The sequence below is a fragment of the Silurus meridionalis genome, chromosome 10 (genome assembly GCF_014805685.1).
Source record: "Silurus meridionalis isolate SWU-2019-XX chromosome 10, ASM1480568v1, whole genome shotgun sequence".
NCBI classification, from domain to species: Eukaryota; Metazoa; Chordata; class Actinopteri; order Siluriformes; family Siluridae; genus Silurus; species Silurus meridionalis.
In genome coordinates, this window is record NC_060893.1 from 16,180,273 (window position 1) to 16,203,456 (window position 23,184).

A 23,184-nucleotide genomic window follows, 5' to 3' on the forward strand; every position below is an offset into this window, starting at 1 on the left:
ACCCGCTTATGCCTATAGTCGATTGTTGCTGCCTGACATGTGCTTCTTTTGTTGTGCATTGGGGCTCTGAGGACAAAGAAACATGTAATGGAAGTGTCACCCAAATCAGACTCCATGACATGATTTCTGAAGGGGAAATATTTTTGGGCATTAATTCGTATTACACAAGAAGTCTGTTCAAATTCTACATTTTGCTTGGTCATAAGGAGTTGATTCCTTAATACCAATATTGCTTGCTATAATGCAAATTATTACTTTTAAATTCATTTGCTTGTTCAAATGTGTTTTATATTCTTTCATAATAACTCATTGAAATAGGCTGTACATCAGACAATCTTAGATTATAAAGTAGAGATTTATACACTGTGTTTTGCTATTCAATAAGGAAAATGAATAATAATATAATTTGAGGATATTTTCGGTAAATAAGAAACTGATGAAGGAACAACTGTGCAGTATAATGGACGTGATGATATTACGTAATGAAGGGGAAGGCGAATGCAAGTGCAGACTATTTCTAGTTTCTACTAAATTTCTACTTAATTGTATTAATTGAAAACTAAAGTAAGCAAAACTATAAAACATTGTAAAGATAAACTATAAAAACTAAGCAAAACAGCAAAAACTAGGAGAAAGCTGAGACACACTTGCACATGAACAATAAAGGTGCTAACTCAGGGTTTGAGTAGGAACAGATTTGAGTGATCACTGACATGTGATGCAGTCATATGACATGCAAGGGCTAATGGGCAATATAGTGTGGTGGCCCAGATCCTGACAGATGACAAGAATGAACCTTAAATACCACTAAAAAAATGATTCATTCATACAATTCACATTCATACTATTTTTGAAAGTAGCTTAGCAAGAATAAAATACTTTGCAACATGCTGTTATAGGGAAATTATAACAGTTAGCAGTAATCCCACTTTCTTGTGAACACACCGCCCTATTTTGGATTATTTTAAGGATAAATTCAGACTATGGTATAGTTCTTGGTAATAAGACTGCAGAAAAGATTTATAGTTGAAATAGATTTCTATTACTTGATACCCAGCCCTGGAGCTCCTGTGCAAATGTCAGAAACCAGACATGTCTTGGTTAACTGCCTGCATTGGGAGCAAGAAGGCAATTTGGTAAAAATGATTTTTTGCTGAACTTTTTTCTTTAAGGCTCTTTTTTTCTTTGTATATGCGTATACAATACCTGTAAATGATGCAAGCTGTTTTCTGGCAGGTCGAGCAGTTGTTGATGTCCTGCCCGGTTCGGTAAGAACAGCGTCTGTTTAAAGACATAAATAATACATAGGAACAAATGTCAGCAATCTGTACAGTCACATGCCCTAGTATTTCACACACACACACACACACACACACACACACACACACACACACACACACACACACACACAGAGAGCTGTCTGTCAGAGGGAGTTATAAAGTGGACAGGATTATAAAAAGTGACCAGAAAGGCTGAAAAAGGAGTCTTTGTGACAAAGTGACAGTAAACTGGAAAATATAAGAGCCATGATGAAGCGAATAAAGAAAAAAAGCTGACAAAGATGTAAAAACCACTTTGAATAGTTTAATGATCAATAAGGAATACTCAGAACAACAGGAGAGGTATAAAAAATATTCACTGATAGTTTTGATTCTTGATAACTTGCCAAATAATCTACAGAATACTCAGCCTTGATCCAATTCATGTGGTTCCCTTCCAATGGCACACTCTGGTTCACCAGTCCTCTAGTTAAGTTCAGAAAATAACAAAGTTCTTTGGACACTGTATGATCACAAACCAAGTATAGGTTCAATCATTCCGGAAAAATTATGTTCGGAGGCATATTTTACCACAAAAAATACATTTCATGTCATTTTTATTTGAATAGCATAACTATCTTAAATTAAACAAACAAAAAAGCTTTACAAAAATTCTGACCTAGTCCTAAATTTCTAATAAACAAACCAGAGGCAGACACGACAAAACTCCCTGAGGCAACATGAGGAAAAAACCTAGAGAAGAGCCAGACTCCGAAAGGAGTCCATTCACTTCTGGGTGACAGCAGATAGTGGGATTATAAATCATTACATTAGACAGTTACAGTCATACAGACAAACAAACTTGTCCTACATGTGTTAAAAATGGATGAAGAATGGTCAGTCCATTAATACTGTACCGGTTTGTGACTTTGAATGTCAGAAAAAAACAGCTACTTCTACATACTTTACCAAAGTATCTAGGAAGTCTGGAATGGTTATAACAGGACTTTAAAGTTTATAACACCTAATTAAGGTGAGGACAGGCTTGATTTGTACCTTTGTGCAAATGAATAGTCACATAATAAATGCATTAGTTTCATACTTGCCCTATATTTAGTTAAGCGATATGACTTCAGTTAGATATCATTAATTTAGTCTGCATTAATTGTATAAGAATAACAGACCTCTCAAGTATATGATTTCAGAGCTGAAATGGGGTGGAAATTCAAACAAAATGTGACAGAGTTTGTTTTCAAGGTTGGCAGCTGTGTATTATTGGTACATCATGCCACCCATATGACAGGGAACACAATTTAATCAGTTATTTTACTGTGGTTTGTTCCACATGAGTTGTGAAGCTAATGCTTCTCAATGACATGTTAAATGACTGATGAAAGGCATTCTAACACACATTTGCATATCTTTTTCTTTATCATTGGCTTTGATGTTGTTGAATATGCCATATTTTGCTATCAACTGCCAATGATGGGCCTTAACCAATACCGCAAATGGGCAATGGGTAAAAAAAAGCCTTTGGTGGTGCATTATGGGGTCATAGAGGGCACTTTTAAAAATGTCTATGAGGTTTAGTTCCTTAAAAAGGCTAATGGGTGGTCAATTTGTACACCTTAAATCCTTGTAAGCCCTTATAGCATGTAAGAATACAGACTGCTAAGTGCATCTTTTGAACAGGAACTAAAACAGCAACTTGAGATTCTGTCTCACCCCTCACTCATGGCCTTGCTCTTCTCCAGGTCTTGAATGACATTGAGAAGAACTTTAATCTTCTCTTGGTTGGACAGCAGGTTTTCCTCTATGTTCTGTAGTAGTCCATGGAGGGTTGATGGCACCCCATTGCACAGTGGGACCTGTGCTTCTGTCAGGGTCTTCTGTAGAGGTTGACAGTCTTCCAGTTGTGGTTTAGTTTCTGGGGTAATCGCAGATTTCTGTTCTTGGTTCAGGGGCTGGGTTTGGGAGGTTCCTTTGGTCTCTGAGGCATTTTGAATCTCTGGTGATATTAGTTTAGTTGTTAGCTCTGAAGGTTTGCAATTAGAGGCATTTTTATTTGTGAGAGAAGGTGTGGTTCGTGATTCTGATCCAATAGAAAGCACAGTGGGAGGTGGTTTAGGGGTGGTGGAGACAGATGAAGGAGCAGATGCAATAGTTGCGTAAGTTTGGCTATTTGTGTACTCTGCTGTAAGCTGTACATCTTTTGGGGCATGTTGTTTCTGAGCTGCTGTAGATTCTTTTTGCTGTGTTTTGTTTGTCAAAGATCTTGTCTGTAATTTGTTGGTTTTTGAGTGTTCTAATGTTTTTTGTTTACATGAATTTGTAGATGTTTGTAAATTTGCTGGGTTTTTGTTACATGTTTTGTTGTGTGGGTGTGTGCATGGATCATTTGGTTGAGTCTTTGTTTCTTGTGTAGTTCTGTCACTTTTATCAAGAGAGCTCTCTTTGTGTGTGCTCCCAGCAAGAGTGTAAGCGATAGATGTGTGTGAGTTGTAAGTTGTGTGCATGTCTGTAGACTGCTGTTTCTGCAGTCTAGGTACATCCTTTTTTTTGGGTGGCATTGGAAGGGTCATGCTTGCTCGAATCTGACTGGTATCTCGTTTCTGGCATGCAGATGCAATGCAGGGTGGAGCTTGTAATTTTCGTCCACATGCTGTGCATGGTCTGGATGATGTCATTACACTACATGGACGGGGATGTGTAGCATATGACCTCACACCCCCACACTGCACTAGAGGGCATGTCTTCTCCCCTTTTAGTGATTGACCATTCTTCTGAATTCGCATTTCAGTCTCTCTTTGACTTCCCACCTCTCCAGTCTCCACCCCCTCACTACAGACCCCTTCTACCAATTCAGATGCTACTACACTGCCATTGATGAAGCGAGGGTTTCGTTTAAAATTTCCTCTGCAGCCTGACTGGCTAGGGTTTGTTCGGAGCGATTCAATCTGGCAGTAGACGCTGCCATCTTGTGATGTCTCATCCTGGGATACTTTGCTTGTGCAGTTTCGAAATTGCCCCAAAGAAGGCTTGGCTCTGTCTAGAGACATGGTTTCCACAGGGACAGAATTCCCACGGACTGTCCCCGTGGGATGACTCCTTCTTTTTAAGGAGGGAAGTGAGCGTAGTCCCGGTGACGTCTGCACCCCTACACTGCAAAGAGGTCCCCATTTCTGTGACAGAACTCCACGTCCTCCCAGCGCTGGCACTGGATTATTCGTGCCAGCTGCCTTACGGCCCATGGCCTGTACTGACAGGTTCAACCCCCAGAGCCGCAGCCAAAGGGGGAGGGAGCTCTCTTAGTTGGCATGTTTGTCTATCCAAGAATGATTACGCTTCATTGAAAGCAAAGTGTGTGGGTGAGAAAGACTAAAGTCAGCATGCCCTGTATGGTCTCATTAGTTGTAAAACTTCTTGTGTCTCAGCATTTGCTCATTTCATTTCATAATCCTTCGAGGCTGTTTGTCTGCAATTACACGTGCTGCTTGATTGGTCTCCTTGACTCCAGATGTCTTTCTGTCTGTCAGAAAAAAGGAGAGAATATGTTAATATAGTATTTCTAATTGGACTGTCTGCACAGTATTTAACCTTCCAGTCTCACTATTTTTAAGATGAGTAGCATGTAGCCCTAACTTGTATTGCTGTCCCATACTTGGTATACTTGCTTCTCACACACATTGTCCCCAGTTTAGGCTTTGAATATGCCACCTGACTATAAAATACATACAACAAGAAAATGAGAGAGTGAGTGGCCAGCTGGGTGACTGGTAAATTGACAAGTATTCTCCTGTGACTACCCCCTCTGTTAAGCTGATTAGTCAAAAGTAGCCATAAATGCAGAAAATAACCAGATTTACTGAATTATATGAATTAACACTACACATCAGCAAACAATGCCTTTTTAAAGGACTGCTCATGCCCTGTCACATGGCAGTTAAACACACCTGACAAAAAGGACTGCCCTGTTCCGAATACGTTGATGAGTGTCACTATGATTGACATGACAGTGTAATGCCACCCATCTAACCCAGAAATCACAGGTAATTTACTCCTCTTTTATCCGTATTCAACAAACATCTATGGCATCTTTGAAATAACATCTGTATTATCGATTACCAAAAGAACATTTAAAGCCAGTACAAAACATGAGTCCAACAAGCATTAGGCTTAAATATTTGCTTCACAGCAAAGTTTTCTGTAATGCTAGTAGGCTATCAGAGTAACATTTTCGCACCAGACACCATTTCTGAAATGCCACCATTCATTTAAAACCATCCAGAAATCCTGCCTACACTTTTTTTATACATGAATAATAGATTTCACCTTTAAGATCGAGGTTTCTGTGCTTCACTTGGAAGAACAAATGGTGGGTGAAGGTTGTAAGAAGAAACTCTCTTTCCAAGCAGGTATTTCAAGTGTATGACGGCTTCACTTTGTTTAGATTTTTGATGCAACTAAAGTAAAGACAGTGTAAAAAAAAAAGAAATGCAAAAAATACAAAATAAAGAAAACAGTTCCATTTCCCCTCTGTGGAAAGTAAAAGTAAAAAGCCCTCAAGCACTCTGTTTGTGTGAAATGTAACTCTTTCTATTTTGCTTGAGATTGCAAGATAATAAGTAGGAACCATGAGTGGCTTTTAAAAATGCAAGCCCCATAAACCTTTTTGTTTTCCCCCAAAGGCTAAGATAATATATTGCATCTGTGTAATCTGTGCAATGAATTATTAGTTAACCGCTTTCGTAATACACCAAAGTTAGTCTCTCTCTCTCTCTCTCTCTCTCTCTCTCTCTCTCTCTCTCTCTCTCTCTCTCTCTTTCTTTCTCTCTCTCTTTTTCTCTCTCTCACACACACACACACACACACACACACACACACACACACACACACACACTCGTGTTGTAATTCTTCAGATATTAATCCCTTATTAATGATTTCTCTTCCTCCTCCTAAACCAATCTCTCACTTTTCTAAGCTTGGGCATGTTGTTTTTTTTGTCTTTATTCTACTCCCAGTAGTAAACATTCTCACTTACAACCTTGTAAGCTTATCTTGTCCTGTGCTAAGCCCTATTCTTATTGTGTGCCTGCATGTTTTTGTCTGGCTGTTTAAGTCTGTCTGGGTGTGTACAAGTGTGTGTGTGTGTGTGTGTGTGTGTGTGTGTGTGTGTATGTGTGGCTGGGGTTTGCTTGCTCATGTGTATGTGAAGGGATGCAATTTGGGGGATCGTTAGACTAATATGGTAATGACCCCCATTAGCCTCTGACAGAAGGACATTAATAAGAAACAATACAGTGCACGCACGTAAGCACACACCATAAACCACATTAGGAACAGGTGTGTGTGTGCACAAAAAAATGTGTCCTAATCAAATAGCAACACACACGCATGCCCTCGTTTCTCATTAGTTTGTGTACTTGTGGTGTGTGTCCTTGATTAGGATGCAGAGAAGAAAGGCAGAAGAAGTTGATGAGTTAAGGGGTGGCTGACGGTGTGTGTGTGTGTGTGTGTGTGTGTGTGTGTGTGTGTGTGTGTGTGTGTGTGTGAAGGAGGGGAAGTATAGAAGCTAATTTGTCAAAGATTGCAGTAACCTTTTGGAGCATCAAAAGCCAGATTCTATTTGTGAATTTGACTGATTTTACAGCAGATTTGTGTTCTCTTAATAGATTTCTGTTATTTTACCATGATGCACCAACATAGTGTCACTACTGCTAACTTATAACAATGAACATGATTCGGGTAGAAATCCCAGTTCCACCAAGCTGTCACTGATGGGATTTGTATAGAAACGAGGTGATTATAAAATGCTCTGCATAAGAACATCTGACAAATGCCATAAATGGTTTACATCCTCAATTCTAAATAAGTTGGGACTGTTTAAAATGTAAATAAAAACACCATGCAATTAAACCAATATTATATTCACAATAGAACATAGAAAATATAGCAAATGATTTAAAAATGTCTCAAAAAAGTTGTGACTCTATATACAGGTTTTAGAGCAACAAATGCTTGTATTCAGAAAACGTCTTTTTGAAGAAGGCCTCGCATATTTAAGAAAGAAAATTCTAACTGCATAATGCATCTATTACAATAGCATGACTTGCTAGTGGTAGAAAAGTCTGGGTGCTGAACTGGCCTGCCTGCAGTCAAAACATTTGGTGCATTATGAAATAAAAAATACACCAAAAGTTACCCAGAACTTTTTTGTAATTGGGGTTGTATACACACTCTGATTTTACTAGTATACTTCATGGATACTGTAATAAAATTATACACTACATAGCCACATCTGATCTCTACACTCCTGTCCGTGTTGAATTTTACAGTCCAAAACCAAGCCAATTAACATGGACTTGTTTCCCTTTTGTTGCTAACATTGCTGCATTCCTCTGGAAAAGCTTTCCACTAGATTTTGGGTCATTTTGTGTTTATTCAGCCACATGAGGATTAGTAATATCAAGCATTGATTTCAGATGATGAAGCCTGGAATGGTGTCAGAGTACCAGCTCATCTCAAAGGTGCTCAGTGGAGTTGAGGTCCTTACTGTATAGGCCACTCAATTTTTTTAATAGATAGTATTGTGAACAGGTTTAGTCCTCTTAGTTATTTTGAAGCAAAATCTCAAAGCCACAGCATACAAACACATTCTAGATAATTGTATGCGTCCAATGTTATGCCAATGGTTCTGGAAATTCTGACGTATTGGTGTGATGGATGTGTGTCTACATACTTCTGGCCATAAATTATATTTAAAGTCATAAAATTACCAGCCATTTACTATGATACTTCTGTATTATGTTATATTGTGTTTATATATTTTACAGTTGTGGCATTTGATGCCCTGATCCAGAGCGACTTACATTTATCCCATTCAAACAACTGTGCAGTTGAGGGTCAAGGGTCTTGCTCAAGGGTCCAGGAAGGGCAGCTTGATTTAAACTCATGACAACCGTATTCAAAGTTTTATGTTTCACCATTAAGCTACCATTTCTAATGTGTACATTTTAGTATTCTCTGGCACTGTTCCTGATTCTGATGTGTAAAAAGCACAAACTAAAAGGCAAATCACAGGCTTTTTTATTATAGCATTTATCGAACAAATATTTAAACTCATATTTTGAAACATTCAATCAATATGAATTATGTTTACTAGCAGAGGATGCAGTGTAAATAGTAGCTTTGTGTAGTTCTTGTAGCTTGCTAAATCAATCAATCATTACAGATTATTTTCAGCTGATTGGTTTACTCGTGGGAGTAGAAGCTTTTGCATTCAATTGTGACTGTGGTTATTATGTGCTCTGAGATATCCTCATATGCCCACACACAGACACACACAAGCACACACGGACTGCTGCAGGACTCCCAATATTGTATTGCTGTCATGTCTTGTCATTAATGTGATGCTGTGCTTCACCCACATTTGAAAGTGATATTAAGCTTTCATCCTTCACACTCCCCTCTCTTTATCGCTCCTGCGCTACTCTCCTCCCTTCAAAGCCTCCATGATCTCTCCATCTAATCCAGTGAGGCATCATATTTTGCCCTCCCTGCCTGTTTTACCCTCATCCTCTACCGACTTTCTGTTTTCATTTCTGTCTTCCCTACGGTCTTCCATGGTCTGAGTTTGTGTGTGTTTGCACCGAAGGACAAGTGTGAGTGCTGGCAGAGAACTCTTCACAGAATTAATAATTAACAACAATGATAATAATAAAAAAACAATGCGCACCTTTGTAGCATGTTTCACTCTGTTTGCATGGTTGCATTCTTGTGTTGTCATACTCCTGCAGTATATGAGTTTAGTTTGGTGTGTGTGTGTGTGTGTGTGTGTGTGTGTGTATGCAGTTTGTGCATTTGTATCATGTGAAGGTGTTTTAGTTGGCAGCTGGGGCCTATGCATGTCTCTCTCTTCACACACATTCTCATACAGAGTGTGTGCGTGTGTGTGCGTGTATGTGTGTGTGTGTGTGTGTGTGTGTGTGTGTGTGTGTGTGTGTGTGTGTGTGTGTGTGTGTGTGTGTGAGCGAGTAAGCGAGCGAGAGAGATTGGTGACAGAGTGCTTCATCTACAGCTCCTGATTATTGATCGCTGGCTAAGGTCCCTGCAATCCAAATTAGAAAGACCACACACACACACACACACACACACACACACACACACACACACACACACACACACACACACACACACACACATACACACACACACACAAACACTGTCCTCTGTTTTTCAGTTAGCCTTTTACAGCCCATGCATGCAAAATAAAACAGGAAATGCACCTACTGTGGCATGGCAATACAGTTGTTAAATGTTTTTAAATTGTTGATACCATAGGATTTTAATATCATGGGATTTTCATCTCTTTGTATAGTTCATTTACCAAATGTCAAAAGTTTAGAAACACCTAGTTTTTTTTTATTTATAGTTTTTAATGTCAAAATCCTACTTTAGAATAAATAACAGCTTTACACACTCTTGGCATCTGGGCAGTTAGTTTCTCCAAATCATCATCACTGCAAACAGGAAAGGGCTTAGAGCCGATCCTTGATGCAGTCCAACCTCCACCTTGAACCAGTCTGTTGTTCCTACTGCACACTTTACTGCCTTCACACTGTCCGAAATACATGTCCTACATCACCCTCAATTTACTTCTCTGTCACACCTGACTTCTTCATACAATACCACAACTCTTCTCTCGGCACCCTGTTGTACGCTTTCTCTAAATCCACAAACACACAATGCAACTTCTTCTGACCTTCTCTATACTTCTCCATCAACCTTCTCAAAGCAAATATTGCATCTTCCTTGTTATGAGACCATACTGCTGCTTACAGATAGTCACCTGTTCTCTCAGCCTGGCATCCACTACTCTTTCCCATAACTTCATGGTGTGACTGATCACCACTAACCACTTCCCTGTAGTTAGTGCAAGTCTGCACATCTCCCTTATTCTTAAAAACCGGTACCAGCACACTCCTTCTCTATTCCTCAGGCATCCTCTCATCTTGTTAAAAACTTCACTGCCATCTCTCCTAAGCATCTCCATGCTTCTACTGGGATTTCATCTGGGCCAACCGACTTTCTACTCTTCATCCTCTTAATCACTGCTTTAACTTCCTCCTTAATAATTCTATCCACTTCCTGCTTCACCATCTCCACACCATCCAACCTTCTCTTTCTCTCAATTTCCTCATTCATCAGCTGCTCAAAATACTCCCTCCATCTTCTCAACACACTCCCCTTACAAGTCAACACATTTCCATCTGCAACTATTATTGCTTTAAGTTGCAGCACATCCTTCCCAGCTGGGTCCCTCTGCCTCACCAATTGGTATAAATCCTTTTCTCCTTCCTTAGGTTCCAACTTCTAATACTCTTCTTTATCTCCAAAGCCATCCCACAGACCACCATCTGATGCTGTCAAGCTACATTGTCTCCTGCCAATAGATTACAGTCTCCAATCTCCTTCAGGTTGCATCTCCTACATAGAACATCACCCTATGCTCTAGTATCTACCACAGCCATTTCCATCCTTTTAGCAAAATCAACCCTCATCTGCACTTCCACATTCCTCTTCTCAAAGCCATACCTAACCATCACCTCATCATCACCCCTGTTTCCTTCACCTACATGTCCATTAGGGTCTGCCCCAATCACCAATCTTTCATTCCTATGTACCCCTTCTACCACTTCTTCTAACTCACTCCAGAATTCTCTGAAATACCTTCTCCTCCATCTCACTACCCACTTGTGCAGCATAAACACTGATGACATTTATAGGCAACGCTTCAACTTCCAGCTTCACATTCATCACTTTATCAGAAACTCTCTTCACCTCCACTACACTTTTATTAATCTCTTCCCTCAGGATCACCCCTAAACCATTTCTCTTTTTATTCACAACATGATAGAACAGTTTAAAGCCACCTCCAATATTCCTGGCCTTACTCCCTTTCCACTTGGTCTCCTGAACCCACAACATATCTACCTTTTTCCTCTCAACCATATCAGCTACATCTATCCCTTTACCAGTCATAGTACCAACATTTAAAGTACCAACTCAAACCTCTACTCTTCTTCACGTCTCCTTTTTCTGCTGTCTCTGTAGACGTCTTCCTCCTCTCCGTGTCCTCCTTCGGCCAAAAGTAGCCCAATTTCTACCAGTACCCCATTTTCTAACAATGCCTGTGGCGGTCATTGGTAACCCATTTATATTAACTTTGTAATCTATAATAATTTATATTACGTTTGTAATCTAGCGTACCAGTGTAGATTTATTAATTGCTAGAGACTCAAAGCAATTTTTCTTGTACGTCACGTCAAAAAAAAATTTTGTACGTCACTCTGAACAAGGGGGTCTGCTAAAAGCCGCAAATGTAAATGTAAATGTAACCCGAATCTTGACCGATCTGGTATGAAATTCAGGTTTGTGATCCGCATATTTGATTTGGCACATGTTTTATGCTGGTTGCCCTTCCTAACACAACCCTTCCTATTTAGCCGGGCTTGGGACTGGCACTAAGAGTGCACTGGCTTGTGCAACCCAAATGGCTGGGTTATATTGCTGTCTAATTTAGCGATGCATTTTATCCCAGAGCAGTTCAATGAGATTTAGGTCTGCTGACTGGTCAGGCCATTACATGATAGATAACACTCCAGTCAACTGCTTTATCTCTAAGTAATGCTTACAAAGCCTACAGAAAGGATGTGCCCTTTGGATAATTGTATTTTTTTTTGGTGAAGTTCAGACAGAATTGAATGGTGTTCATGTATGGAATGGTGGTCATGTTGGTTCCCTAATCGTTTTTACCTGTAATAAGTCTCTAATGTGACCTGCTTCAAAGCAACCTTTGGTTGTGAGGCAGTCTGTAACACTTTCTCTCCTGTTCTCGGTATTTCAATTTTCTGTTAGAGGCAAAAATGTTAAATTTGGACTGATCTGTTGCAGAAAAAACAAAAAGACAATAGACTACATTAAGTGTTTCCGAACGTTTTACAGACAGCATATATGAATTTTGAATTTGTTTGAATTTGACTGACACTAATCATGTTGGGAGAAACCAGAAATATCTTTTACATGAATGATCCATATGCCAATACAGCTTCAGAGAGCTTCTTTTTATTATCAATTGTATCATTTTTAATGGTTATATGCAACTTCTAAGCCCGGATAAATTGGGGAGGGTTGCGTTAGGAAGGGCATCCAGCGTAAAACATGTGCCAAATCAAACGTGCGGAGGATCCGCTGTGGCGACCCCTAATGGGAGAAGCCGAAAGAAAGTTTTATATACAACTTCTACTCTTACATGTTATAAAATAATGTTACGAAAAAAATAGCATGCACATTCCATGCTGTTATATGATATTAGAACATGGTAATGTGATGCAGCTGGTGCAAAGTAGTGCACCCTGAAGTTCATTAATCTGGCATAACAGTCTTTAGTCTCAAAGTCTTTTGCAGTTCATACCTTGAAGGGTCAGATCTGCTTTGGAGGTGAAATGGAGCCCTACAAAATGTTAGACAGGTGGTGTTAATGTTCTGCCTAATCTATCTATAAACCACAGGGATTTGCCAGTAAATGCAGTGTTTAATAATTATGTTGCCCTTTTTAATGGTTTATAGTTAGATTTAATGATGTGGAAAGTGTGCAGGACAGGTTTCTCTTATCATGTATGTTATAACAATGATGCAGTTCTCTCAGTCACATCTCCTTCTCTATCTTTTTTCTGTCCTCTGCATATTTTGCACACAAACTACAACCCTTTACTGTGAAAATACCAACATGGACCCAATCTGCCTCAGACTACCTCTGCATATTTTGCACACATAACAACCTTGTTAAAGTCCTCATAAAAAGGTCAATATTGCTGTAGTGATTATAAAACCACATATTTTGTAGCTTCTAGTTTGACTTAGCCTGCATTTAACTCAAATCAACGACCCAGTTAGTCCTTTAAACAGCAGAGGATTTGGGTCTTTTTGTAACATGGACTATCCATTTGATAATGCTTATCATGATGGGACCAAATTTGCATGAGTTCTGGGCTAGAACAAGTTAAAAAGTTTGTAAATGGCAATCTAACAGCCAGTCCTCATTGACTGGCTCACAAAAAGGTCACAAAGCATGTAGACTGTATATAGAATGACTTTAAGCCATATTTCAGGTATAATTAAAAAAAAAAAATCAGCTGCAACAGACTTTTATGCCTTTGCCTAATACATGGACCTTTAACGACACACAAATTACGCACCAAAGAAATTACACAATCTCTGAAGTCAGTGCTCTGACCATTGTTTCAGAGTATAGTAAGCACTGAGTGCTATTAATAAAACAGAACAATAAATAGACCTTACATGCCAGGACAGGATCAGATTTAGAAAATGTACAGTAGAAAAAGTACCAGTAGCAGAGGCACCTTTAGTCCCAGTGGAGCGGCATTGTTATACTGTACAGCGTCCAACATGGCCAGGATAAAGCACTTACTGAAGATGAATGAATTAATTATGGCTAGTCAAAAAAAGGAACAAAGGGGAAATGTTAATCTATGTTTTATATTGAATTTAACTATAGTGTCTTTTCCTACCTTAATGATGATGCATTCACTTTTGCTGGGTTCATTGCACGTGTCCATTCAAAGTTAGGGTAAAGCAATATTTTAGTTTAAGCTTTGATTAGTTCAAGCTCTATTAGAATCCTGTTTGAGCTAGTTTTAAAAGTGAAATATTGTCCATGGTGTAGTAGGGGTGAGCAAAGGACTGTGCATGCCAGTTATATTTCTGAGAAATGGCTGTGAGAAGTGAACTGATTTACAAATGTGACCTTTAAATGAACATGAAATTAAATCAAGCATAAAGCTGGCTAGGTTATCAAAAGCATTTGTTTAGTGTCCCTGTGCCCATTATTGACTCTCGCAGAATTCGGTAATTATCAAGCATTATATTAGCTGCTTATACCTGAAGATTAGCTCAACTCTATGATGTATTGGTAACATTTTACAATACCAGTACATAAATGAGCATGTACTAATATGTAAACTAAATGTTACTGTATTATAAACTAATGATGAGTTAAGGCATATACTAATCAAGAACTAACCTTAACTACACCATGAGTCACATGAAATCATGTGTGAACAAAGGCTACCTTAATTGCCTGTTAGTACATGTATTACTTAACACAATTTTTTAAGTGAATTTTTTTCATTATTCATTTGTATAATTTTTTTATTACTTAATACTAAATATTGTATACAGTATTTAGATTATTTTGATTTGTTTTAGTATATTTTATTGTTTATTTGAAAGTATTTATAGCTTTTACATCATTAAGAGATATGTGTAGTCAATAACACAGTAACAAATTCATGCTATGAACAGTCGTTCGGAATGTAACTCGTTCGTAAGGTGGGGAGCATCTGTACTTTACAAAAACCATTGGATGGTTCTGAATTATCTTTCTCATGGAATGCTCAAAGGCACAATAATAAACACCTGTTTTCATCTGATTATTCCTACCTTTCTCATTAAATCTACCCACTATAAGGGGTTACAGTGGCCTGGGCCCCATGGGTAAAATACCACACTAACATATATTCATGAAGCAGACGTTACTTTTCAATCTACAAATCAGCTTTAGCCTACAGATGATGGTTTTCTACTGCTTTATAACTGTGGTTATAGTGTGGACTGGTTTATTGTGTCAGTACTGATTAAGCTTCCTGTCTTAATATCATAATGAACAGTCTATACGTAGGGACAGCAGCTCTGCTCCTAAACTTCTTGACAAACCACCAAAAGGCACTGAATGATAAACAAGTGTTAATAATTGTGCCTTTGTGTTTTCCATGAGGAGGATAATTCGGCACCATCCAATGGTTTTTGTAATGTATTTTAAATAGTGCACTTTTAATTCATATTCTTTCTCATAGAGAAAGGTACATTTAGCATAAACAAAAGTGTTAATGGATACTTTAATCAACAAACATGTACTAACATGTAATTAAGCTAGCAGTTGTTCACACATGAATTTACATTACATTTACATTTGCGGCATTTGGCAGACACCCTTGTCCAGAGCAACGTACAAAAGTGCTTTGAGTCTCTAACAATGAATAAATCTACACTGTTACGCTGGTTTACAAACTTAAGATAAAACAGACTATAACTCTTGATTTTTACAAAGCAGAGCAAATGAATTCATGTGACTCATGGCGTAGGTAAGGTTAGTTCTTGATTAGTATATGTCTACTCATCATTAGTTCATAATACAGTAACATTTACTTTACATATGAGTACATGCTCATTTATGTACTGGTATTGTATAGTGTTACCAATGTTTTCTTTTTCTTTTGTATCCTTAATGATCATGACCTCTCTGAATGAACCCTAATAAGAAGTATTATTATTATTACACGATCGTGTTAAAGGATCTAATCTGAATCACATCATTATATGTTCTTCATTCAGTATGGCTTGTTTAAATGAGGAGACATCAGACACCGGCCATCTCATTCATTGTGTATAATGGAGTTTGGCTTCACAGGAGAGCATTAATGGGAGTTTGGTTATGATTTGATTTAGTTCAGAGTAACTCACTGAAGAGTGCACTCTGTTTTATTATAAGTAGAAGTCATTACAAGGATAAAAGGATAAAACTACAGAGGATGCTCATTAGAAAGAGACATTTGACACTTTCTCTGTCTCTCAATCACATACACATGCAAACAGACTATTAGTACACGTATAGAACTGGAATGAAAGAGAGATGTAATGACCATGTTCAATGGGCATGTGTGTTATAATAAACTACATACAAACACATTGCAATTTTTTGCCACAACACTCTCACACTGACAAAACCAGACAAAGTAAGCAGATGTACAGTACAAAACAACGCAGTGGTGTGACCTTGTAATAAAATGAACAGTGTCAGGGGAGTAGATTTCAAGGTGGTCTCTTTCTCTGTTTTTCTCTTTCACTGGAAATAATGCTGGGTAAATTGTATCAAAACAAGCCAATGTCAAGCATCTCTAATTCAGATTAACGAGTGCCTTTTTTGGGACATGACACACTTGAATTTATAAGACAAATCAGTTAAATTATGAAATATGGCCCTGTGACCAATCTTTTCTTAAAGATGAAAATGGCTATTTTTACAGCATGTACATAATCACACATAGAACTTTTATTATCAAACTTTGTTACTCTCTTTTTTAATTGTAGTGTTCACACCTGAGATTCAGCTGCTGACATTTAATATTACTAAGACTGCAGCTCTTCACTAATTATGGATTTTGTCAAATTCAGCTTCTGCTTGTAAACTTTATAGACTCCAGAAGTGTGTACTTTTTTTGTTTGTGGCTGTGTGCTAGTCATGTAATTTGCAGAGTTTAGCAATTGCTAGCATGCACTTTGTAAACTCCTGCTCTATTCTATTCTAGTTAAATATTTTATATGCTTTCCAAACTTTTGGTGTGTCTCAATTAGCTATTTACTATGTAGTCAGGGCACTAATCAGGGGTCTGCCATTTTAAGGGCTGTCTCGATCATTTCAGGATTTAGCAAAAAACGAAAAACAGTGTGCATCAATGATTTTTTCCAAACCTTCTCAAAATGTAGGTAGCTTGTTATTGTTGTTGTAGCTCTCAAAATTCCACTAGTTAGCTATGAACCTGATTGAAGTACCAAGATAAATACATATGTATTTGTATAAAGTAACAAATGTAGAGCATATAACATAAATATTTTATGTTTTGTTTTTTTACCGTCGAGGCAGATGAGGAAATCACAAAGTAAAAATTCCCTGTTGGTAATAAATGCCAGTGGTGAAGTTTTGCAGTTATAAGTGGTACAATGTGTAGTGAACTAGGGTCTTTGCAAATGCTTCAGCATGTGTAAACCATATACTGATCCACAACCTAGGGAGCTGACTAAATCTCACTGTCTGTCTTTATGATAGTCATGTTGTTTTTAGCTTCTAATTTGTATTTAGTATATTTAACATTTATGCTAGTTCTTTACTTTGAAAACTCCAGATTTATGCTAATTATGTATTGTAGATTCCAGCACTGATTCATTTACTTTTCAAAATTTTAGCTCTATGCTAGGGATATATTTTGGGAACTTGGTCTCTATGCTAGTTATGTACCTTGGAGACTGTAGCTCTATCCTTCCCATGAACTTTGTAGAATAAAGCTATCATACATTTGGAATGATTTTAAGCTTTTGATACTTTTTAATTTTTATTTTTTTATTTTAAGCACAGTAATCATCACGTTTAAGACTTTATAAAATTACAATTCTGAATTGTCTTCTTTTTAAACTTCTTTCATCAAACTTTTCATGTGGGATTTCTGTGACATATTGTGGCATGGATGTTGGTACCAGATGGGATGGATTGAGTGTTTCATAAACTTTCGATCCCCTGGGATTTTCACACCCAACAGTCTTTAGAGTTTAAACAGAATGATGTGGAAAGGCTTTGTTGATATAAAGGACAAGAGAAATGTGAACCTTAAACCTTGAGATTGGTTTGAGCTGCCACAAAGGATTGAGTAACTCAAATAAACACTCTTTAAAAGTGTTTTATTCAGAAAAGCATCGCAGCATTCATAAAACAGTGGATGGCTACAACAACAGAAAACCATGTTGGGTTCAACTCCTGTCAGCCACAAACAAGAATCCGAGAATATCATGCAGACAGGCTCTTGAAAATCTGGATTGGGGGGTGGGGTGGGGTTTTCTAGACTTCCTGTTAGTTAGTTATTCTCCTCTAAACTCACTAACAAAGTGTTTCAGCCTGCAATCCCTCCACACACGTAAGGTTTTTGTTTGCTGTTTATCTACAGTATATATTTTATTTTTTTTACCATTTACACAGTTTTACTCCAATTTTCTCTAGTTTTTTAGCTCCTGGAATATGCAAACCAATCCACCAACAACCATGTCACAGTTAAAGTCACAGAGGTCACATTTTCGGATGTTTAATATAACATTAACTGAAGCTCTTGACCTGAATCTGCATTGTTTCATTCACTGTGCTCTTTGCCACATGATTGACTGATAATTTTCCTAATGAAGTATTTGACAATTGTATATACAATTTTTTTTAGATAAATGAACAGGCCATTTAATGAAAACATCTAGACTGGTGTTACTACTCCAGGTTGGCATAACATTCAACTTATAAATTCAGTTTATGATCAGTTGCTTTATGTTGATGACCTTTGCTTCATACTGATGAAAAATCACAAGGTGTTATCTGGGTTTATAGTAAAATCACTGCTTTAACACAATATGTGCATTTCCCTGTAAGCTGTGTATGTGTGTACAGAGGCAGGCTCTGAACAGTGTAGGTGCATTTTTTAACTAGGAGGATAAGGGCTATATTTTATATATTTTATATATTTTATACACACACACACACACACACACACACACACACACACACTCAGACTATTCTGTTGAGTTTCAATCACCTAATGCATCAGGCTTTTAATCAGAACAGTGGGAAAGTGGATGTATGTGTGTATACTTTATTGAGTAGATAAGCATCAAGAGAACATTTAGGTTAATCAGGGCTGTAAGTATGTTTGACATTTATTATCACTGTCTCTCATATTCAAGCACACACTCAGACACACACACACACACACACACACACACACACACACACACGTGTGCTGTCACAGCTGACAGTAGAAGTCAGAGAGTTGAAGCCTAAATGACATTCAGTCTAGCCTTCTCTTCATCTCTTTATCTCTCTCTCTCTCTCTCTCTCTCTCTCTCTCTCTCTCTGTCTCTCTCTCTCCCTCTTCATTTTATCCCTCTATCCCTTAACCCTCACCATTCCCTGCTCCATCATAATCTGCTAAGCTTGCCTTTATCGCCACCCTCTCTCTTTCTCTTCATGACTATCACTGACTTTCTTCTCTGTCACCACCTCTGTCCAACCTTTCATCCTGCTCTTACTCTTTTCCGTTTCTTTCTATCTTTCAGTCTCACCTTCTCATACTGTGTCCTGTTTATCAGCTGGTGAAATCAGTCTTTCTGACTGCCTCTCGATCACTGTCATGATTTTACAGACCTGAGTCTCTCTCTGTTCTCTCTCTCTCTCTCTCTCTCTCTCTCTCTCTCTCTCTCTCTCTCTATCAGTCACTCACTCTCTCCCTCTATTAGTCTTCCTCTCTTCTTTTTAATGTGATGGATGTAATGGTAAACCACTTTGCTTGACGTTGTTCTACCTGAGTAATCAGTAATGGTCAAATTTACAATTCAATTGCTACGATCTCTCTTCTCTCACTCTCTCTGTCTCTCTCACACTCTATTTTATCTTGCTTGCATGCACATTCTACTGCTACTGCTCTTTCACTTTTCTTTCTCCTTCACCCTTTTTTTGTCTGCCTTCTCCCTGCTTCAGGAAATCATTTATTTGTCAAAGAAGCTCCTTGTTAGCATTTCCATTTCCATCTGTTCCATCTCTGTACTGGCCATGACTCCTGATTATTGCTAATGCCATATTGTGTATCATGTGATCACTCTCATTATGTCTCATTACCCTCTGTAATACTGCAATTTGCATACTTTTAATGTGAGTAGTATCCTAACACTAGGAAACTCAGTGGAATTTACTAAAGAGGTTTACAAGTAACCCTCAGACTATAAACTAAAACCAATAAAATGTGTGGAAAGTTGATATTGAAATATTTGGCCCAAATAGGATCACCCGTATGCTGTGTAAGCAGTTTAAACTGATTTTCTTTTAGTGTTGTTTCTGTTGGATATGATGGTGCTACACTACACAAATGCATACAGACAATACATATATCAAGTACACTGTATGGATAAAAGTTTGTGGGAACTGACCGCAAGATTGCTATTTTATAATCCCTTTCCACACCTAGTTCCCATTTGTTCTTATTATAATCTCAGCTCTTCTGGGAAGATGTGCCACTAGACTAGTAGTGTGGTTGTGGAGATTTGTGCTCATTCAGCCACAGTGATTCTAGTAAAGTCAGCTCCTGATGTAGTGTGAGGACGTTTGGGGTGCAGTCGGTGTTCCAATTCATCCCAAAGGTTTGAGGTCAGAGCTCTATAGCAATCCATTACAGATCTTCCACTCCAACCCATGTAAACTATATCTTAATGAAGATATAAAGCTGGAACAGGTTTGGACCTCCTGGTTCAAGTGAAGAGAAAATGTAATGCTATCATATCCAAAGACATCCAATAGAATTGTATTCCTCCAACTTTCTGGTAACAGGAAAAAATCTCACAAATGACTGAAACATTTAGTTGTCCTAATACTTTTGTCCATATAGTGTATTGAAGTAAGCAATTTGGTTCAACAGGCTAAGTGAAGGTTCTGCAAAATCTCCAGTAGTGTTTTGTTTTGCCACTCTATGGTGTCTACAAAAACATTAATGTCTACTTAACAGAAAAATGCTACTTGAAATTCAAATTATTATTATTATTTTTTTTATAAAACCTCAGTGTTAAAACTTTATGAGATGTTGCTGGTTTTCTTTCTCATTAATTGAAAGTCACAGGCAGACTGTTTTAATGTAAGCTCACAAATTACAGTGCTTTCATGCTTATTAAAATTAAAGGGGAGCAAACTTTCCTATAATGACTGCCTGCACAGCCAAACACAGTCATCTGTGCTAATACTTTGAAAGTGCTCTAAATCTCTAGCATGTTTGAGGTTATGTAATGTTGTGTTGTGATTTGGGATTTGCCTCAGTTAGCTGTCTGATTCCCCAGATCCTGGAAAGAAATGTAAAGCCAAGCTGAAAAACAAAACAAAACAAAACAAAAACAGTACAGTGGGGAAAGAATAAAAAATCTAAACATTTATAGTGTTGTCCCACTTCAGATCACCCACAGATTTTGCTAGGTCATCCAAAAACATTGATCTCCTTTTGGTTAAACCATTCGTTGGTTCCTTGATTTGCTTTGGGTCATTGTCGTGCTGGAAGTTGAAATTGCTCTCATCAGACCACCTGGTCCGTGGTGATTTACTTGGGCTTGAGTGTTTTTTGTGAGTCAGGGCTTCTGTCTCGCCACCCAGCACCATAGCCAAGACGTGAAGAATGAAAGATTGTTGTCTCAAGTAATCAGTACTTGTCAGATGTTTCTGCAGCTCCTTTAATGCAGTCGTTGGTCACCTGGCAGCCTTCATGGCAACTTTATGTCTTGTCCTTATAACTTTTATAACTGTGGACAGATGTCCTGCATTTGAGGATGTCACTGTGGTCATCCCTTTTCTGTTGATGATTGTGTTTTGGTGTTTTACGGTACAGCTAATGTTTTGGAAATTCTTTTATCTGATTGATACCATAAAACAAGTGAGATACCATATGCGCCTTTTTGCAGACCATGGTTTCAGTCAACCAACAGGAACAACCGACCTTTTATATCATCCAGAACACACCCAAATCATTAATTCTAAAAGTGTGCGTGCAGTTACTGTATAAAATCAGTTTTATTGTAACTTATTGCTTTTGCCTTTTATTCCCTAAAATGTGTTTATGCACTGTAATTTCTCAGCAAGTGTGGCAAAAGTTCTGACACGGTTTATTTTAGTTTTATAGTTTTACTTCACAAAAAAATGGCATTTTAATATTGGTGTGTAGACTTTTATATCCATTGTAATATTGCATGCTTGGCAGTGCAGTGGTAATAGTAGCAATGCGATGGACTTGTGAGTAATTTACAAAGCTGTGCCTCTGTAAATTAGACAGTGCCTAGTCGAAGAGAAATTCCTTTAATTTGACCCCTACTTGTATGTGTACTGTATGTGTGAACATCCCTGAAATACGATTACTACAAGTAAATACACGGAGTAAATCTGACCATTTTTACCATTTGTATTTGTGTAATTATCTCAGAAAGCAGGCTGGTTTCCATGTTCTGTATTGCTCAGTGTAAAATGATAGGCTTTTAGTTTTTTAATTGCATTCAAATTACAGTCTGACAAATAGCAGGGTGCATGTAAGTTTCCATATGCAGAGTAACTATTAATGAGGAACATTGTGACTGTTCAGGGAGGAAAACAGAAAGCTAATGGGAGGAATTTGTGACAACCCCAAAAACCTGTTATTTTTTCTACAATCCTGCTATTCTCTTCCCCGTGTCAGAAGCTGATGTTCTTCTCATCATACTGCGACTTTAATGTGATTTTGAGGTGTGTGTGTGTGTGTGTGTGTGTGTGTGTGTGTGTGTGTGTGTGTGCATGTATGTTGCTCACTGTAGTGCAGCAGAGAGTGTATGAGCACAAGATGGGTTTGAAGATCTCCTATAGAATATGCAATGCCTCCCTAATGATATGAGTGTTACACAAGAATGCACAAGACAAGAGAGAAATTCAGCATCACACCACTCTAAGTTTAGCATACGTATTAACCAGTGTCTAAGTCTGAGCAATTACATCTGTTTGCACACAGAGAAGTCTCTCAAGACACCAAATACATGCCCGGGTCATTTCTCAGCCGAAAGCTTACACTAACAGGCTATAGCACAATTTTACACACACTTATTGCTCTTGGAAAAAAAATCCCAATTTATCCGAGGCAAGATCACACGCAGTGCTCACAGCACATGCACCGTTTTGGGAAAACCCTGAGACGAGACTGAGGAAGCTCTTAACTGTGTCCAGTTTCCTGGCCGAAAATAAACAGTAATCAGTTTATATCCGATCCCATTTTCTGCACATCTATTTATAATGAAAAATGTTTTGTAATAACGACAGGGAAGGAGGGGGCATAATTGCTGTGCATATTTATTAAGGGGTTTTTGAGAAACAGATGCATTGTTTGAGAATCGATACAAGTAGCAAGTGTATCAATGAAACCAGTAGAAATACAGAATGCAAGAGTCGTGCAGTTACCTATTGTTACAGTTTACAGTAGTTATGTGCATC

The 23,184-nt window shown here is 38.0% G+C and overlaps 2 protein-coding genes across 4 annotated transcripts in view; one reads left to right on the forward strand and one right to left on the reverse strand.

The window, feature by feature from the left end:
- LOC124392201 (dedicator of cytokinesis protein 2) overlaps positions 1-23,184 on the forward strand; it is a 119,006-nt gene that overhangs the window by 67,576 nt on the left and 28,246 nt on the right. The gene's annotated exons all lie outside the window — the stretch shown is intronic.
- Positions 1-23,184, reverse strand: part of LOC124392203 (inhibitory synaptic factor 2A) — a 34,348-nt gene that overhangs the window by 9,872 nt on the left and 1,292 nt on the right. Inside the window, exons 2-3 of one of the 3 annotated variants that reach the window (XM_046858962.1) lie at positions 2,985-4,784; positions 1,207-1,281 (exon numbers count right to left, since the gene is read on the reverse strand). In XM_046858962.1, the coding sequence (XP_046714918.1) occupies positions 1,207-1,281; positions 2,985-4,510 (1,601 nt within the window). In that variant the 5' untranslated portion in view covers positions 4,511-4,784. Of the gene's footprint in view, positions 1-1,206; positions 1,282-1,380; positions 1,746-2,984; positions 4,789-23,184 lie in introns of those variants that run through there. The other 2 variants (XM_046858961.1, XM_046858963.1) reach the window with 2 other exon arrangements.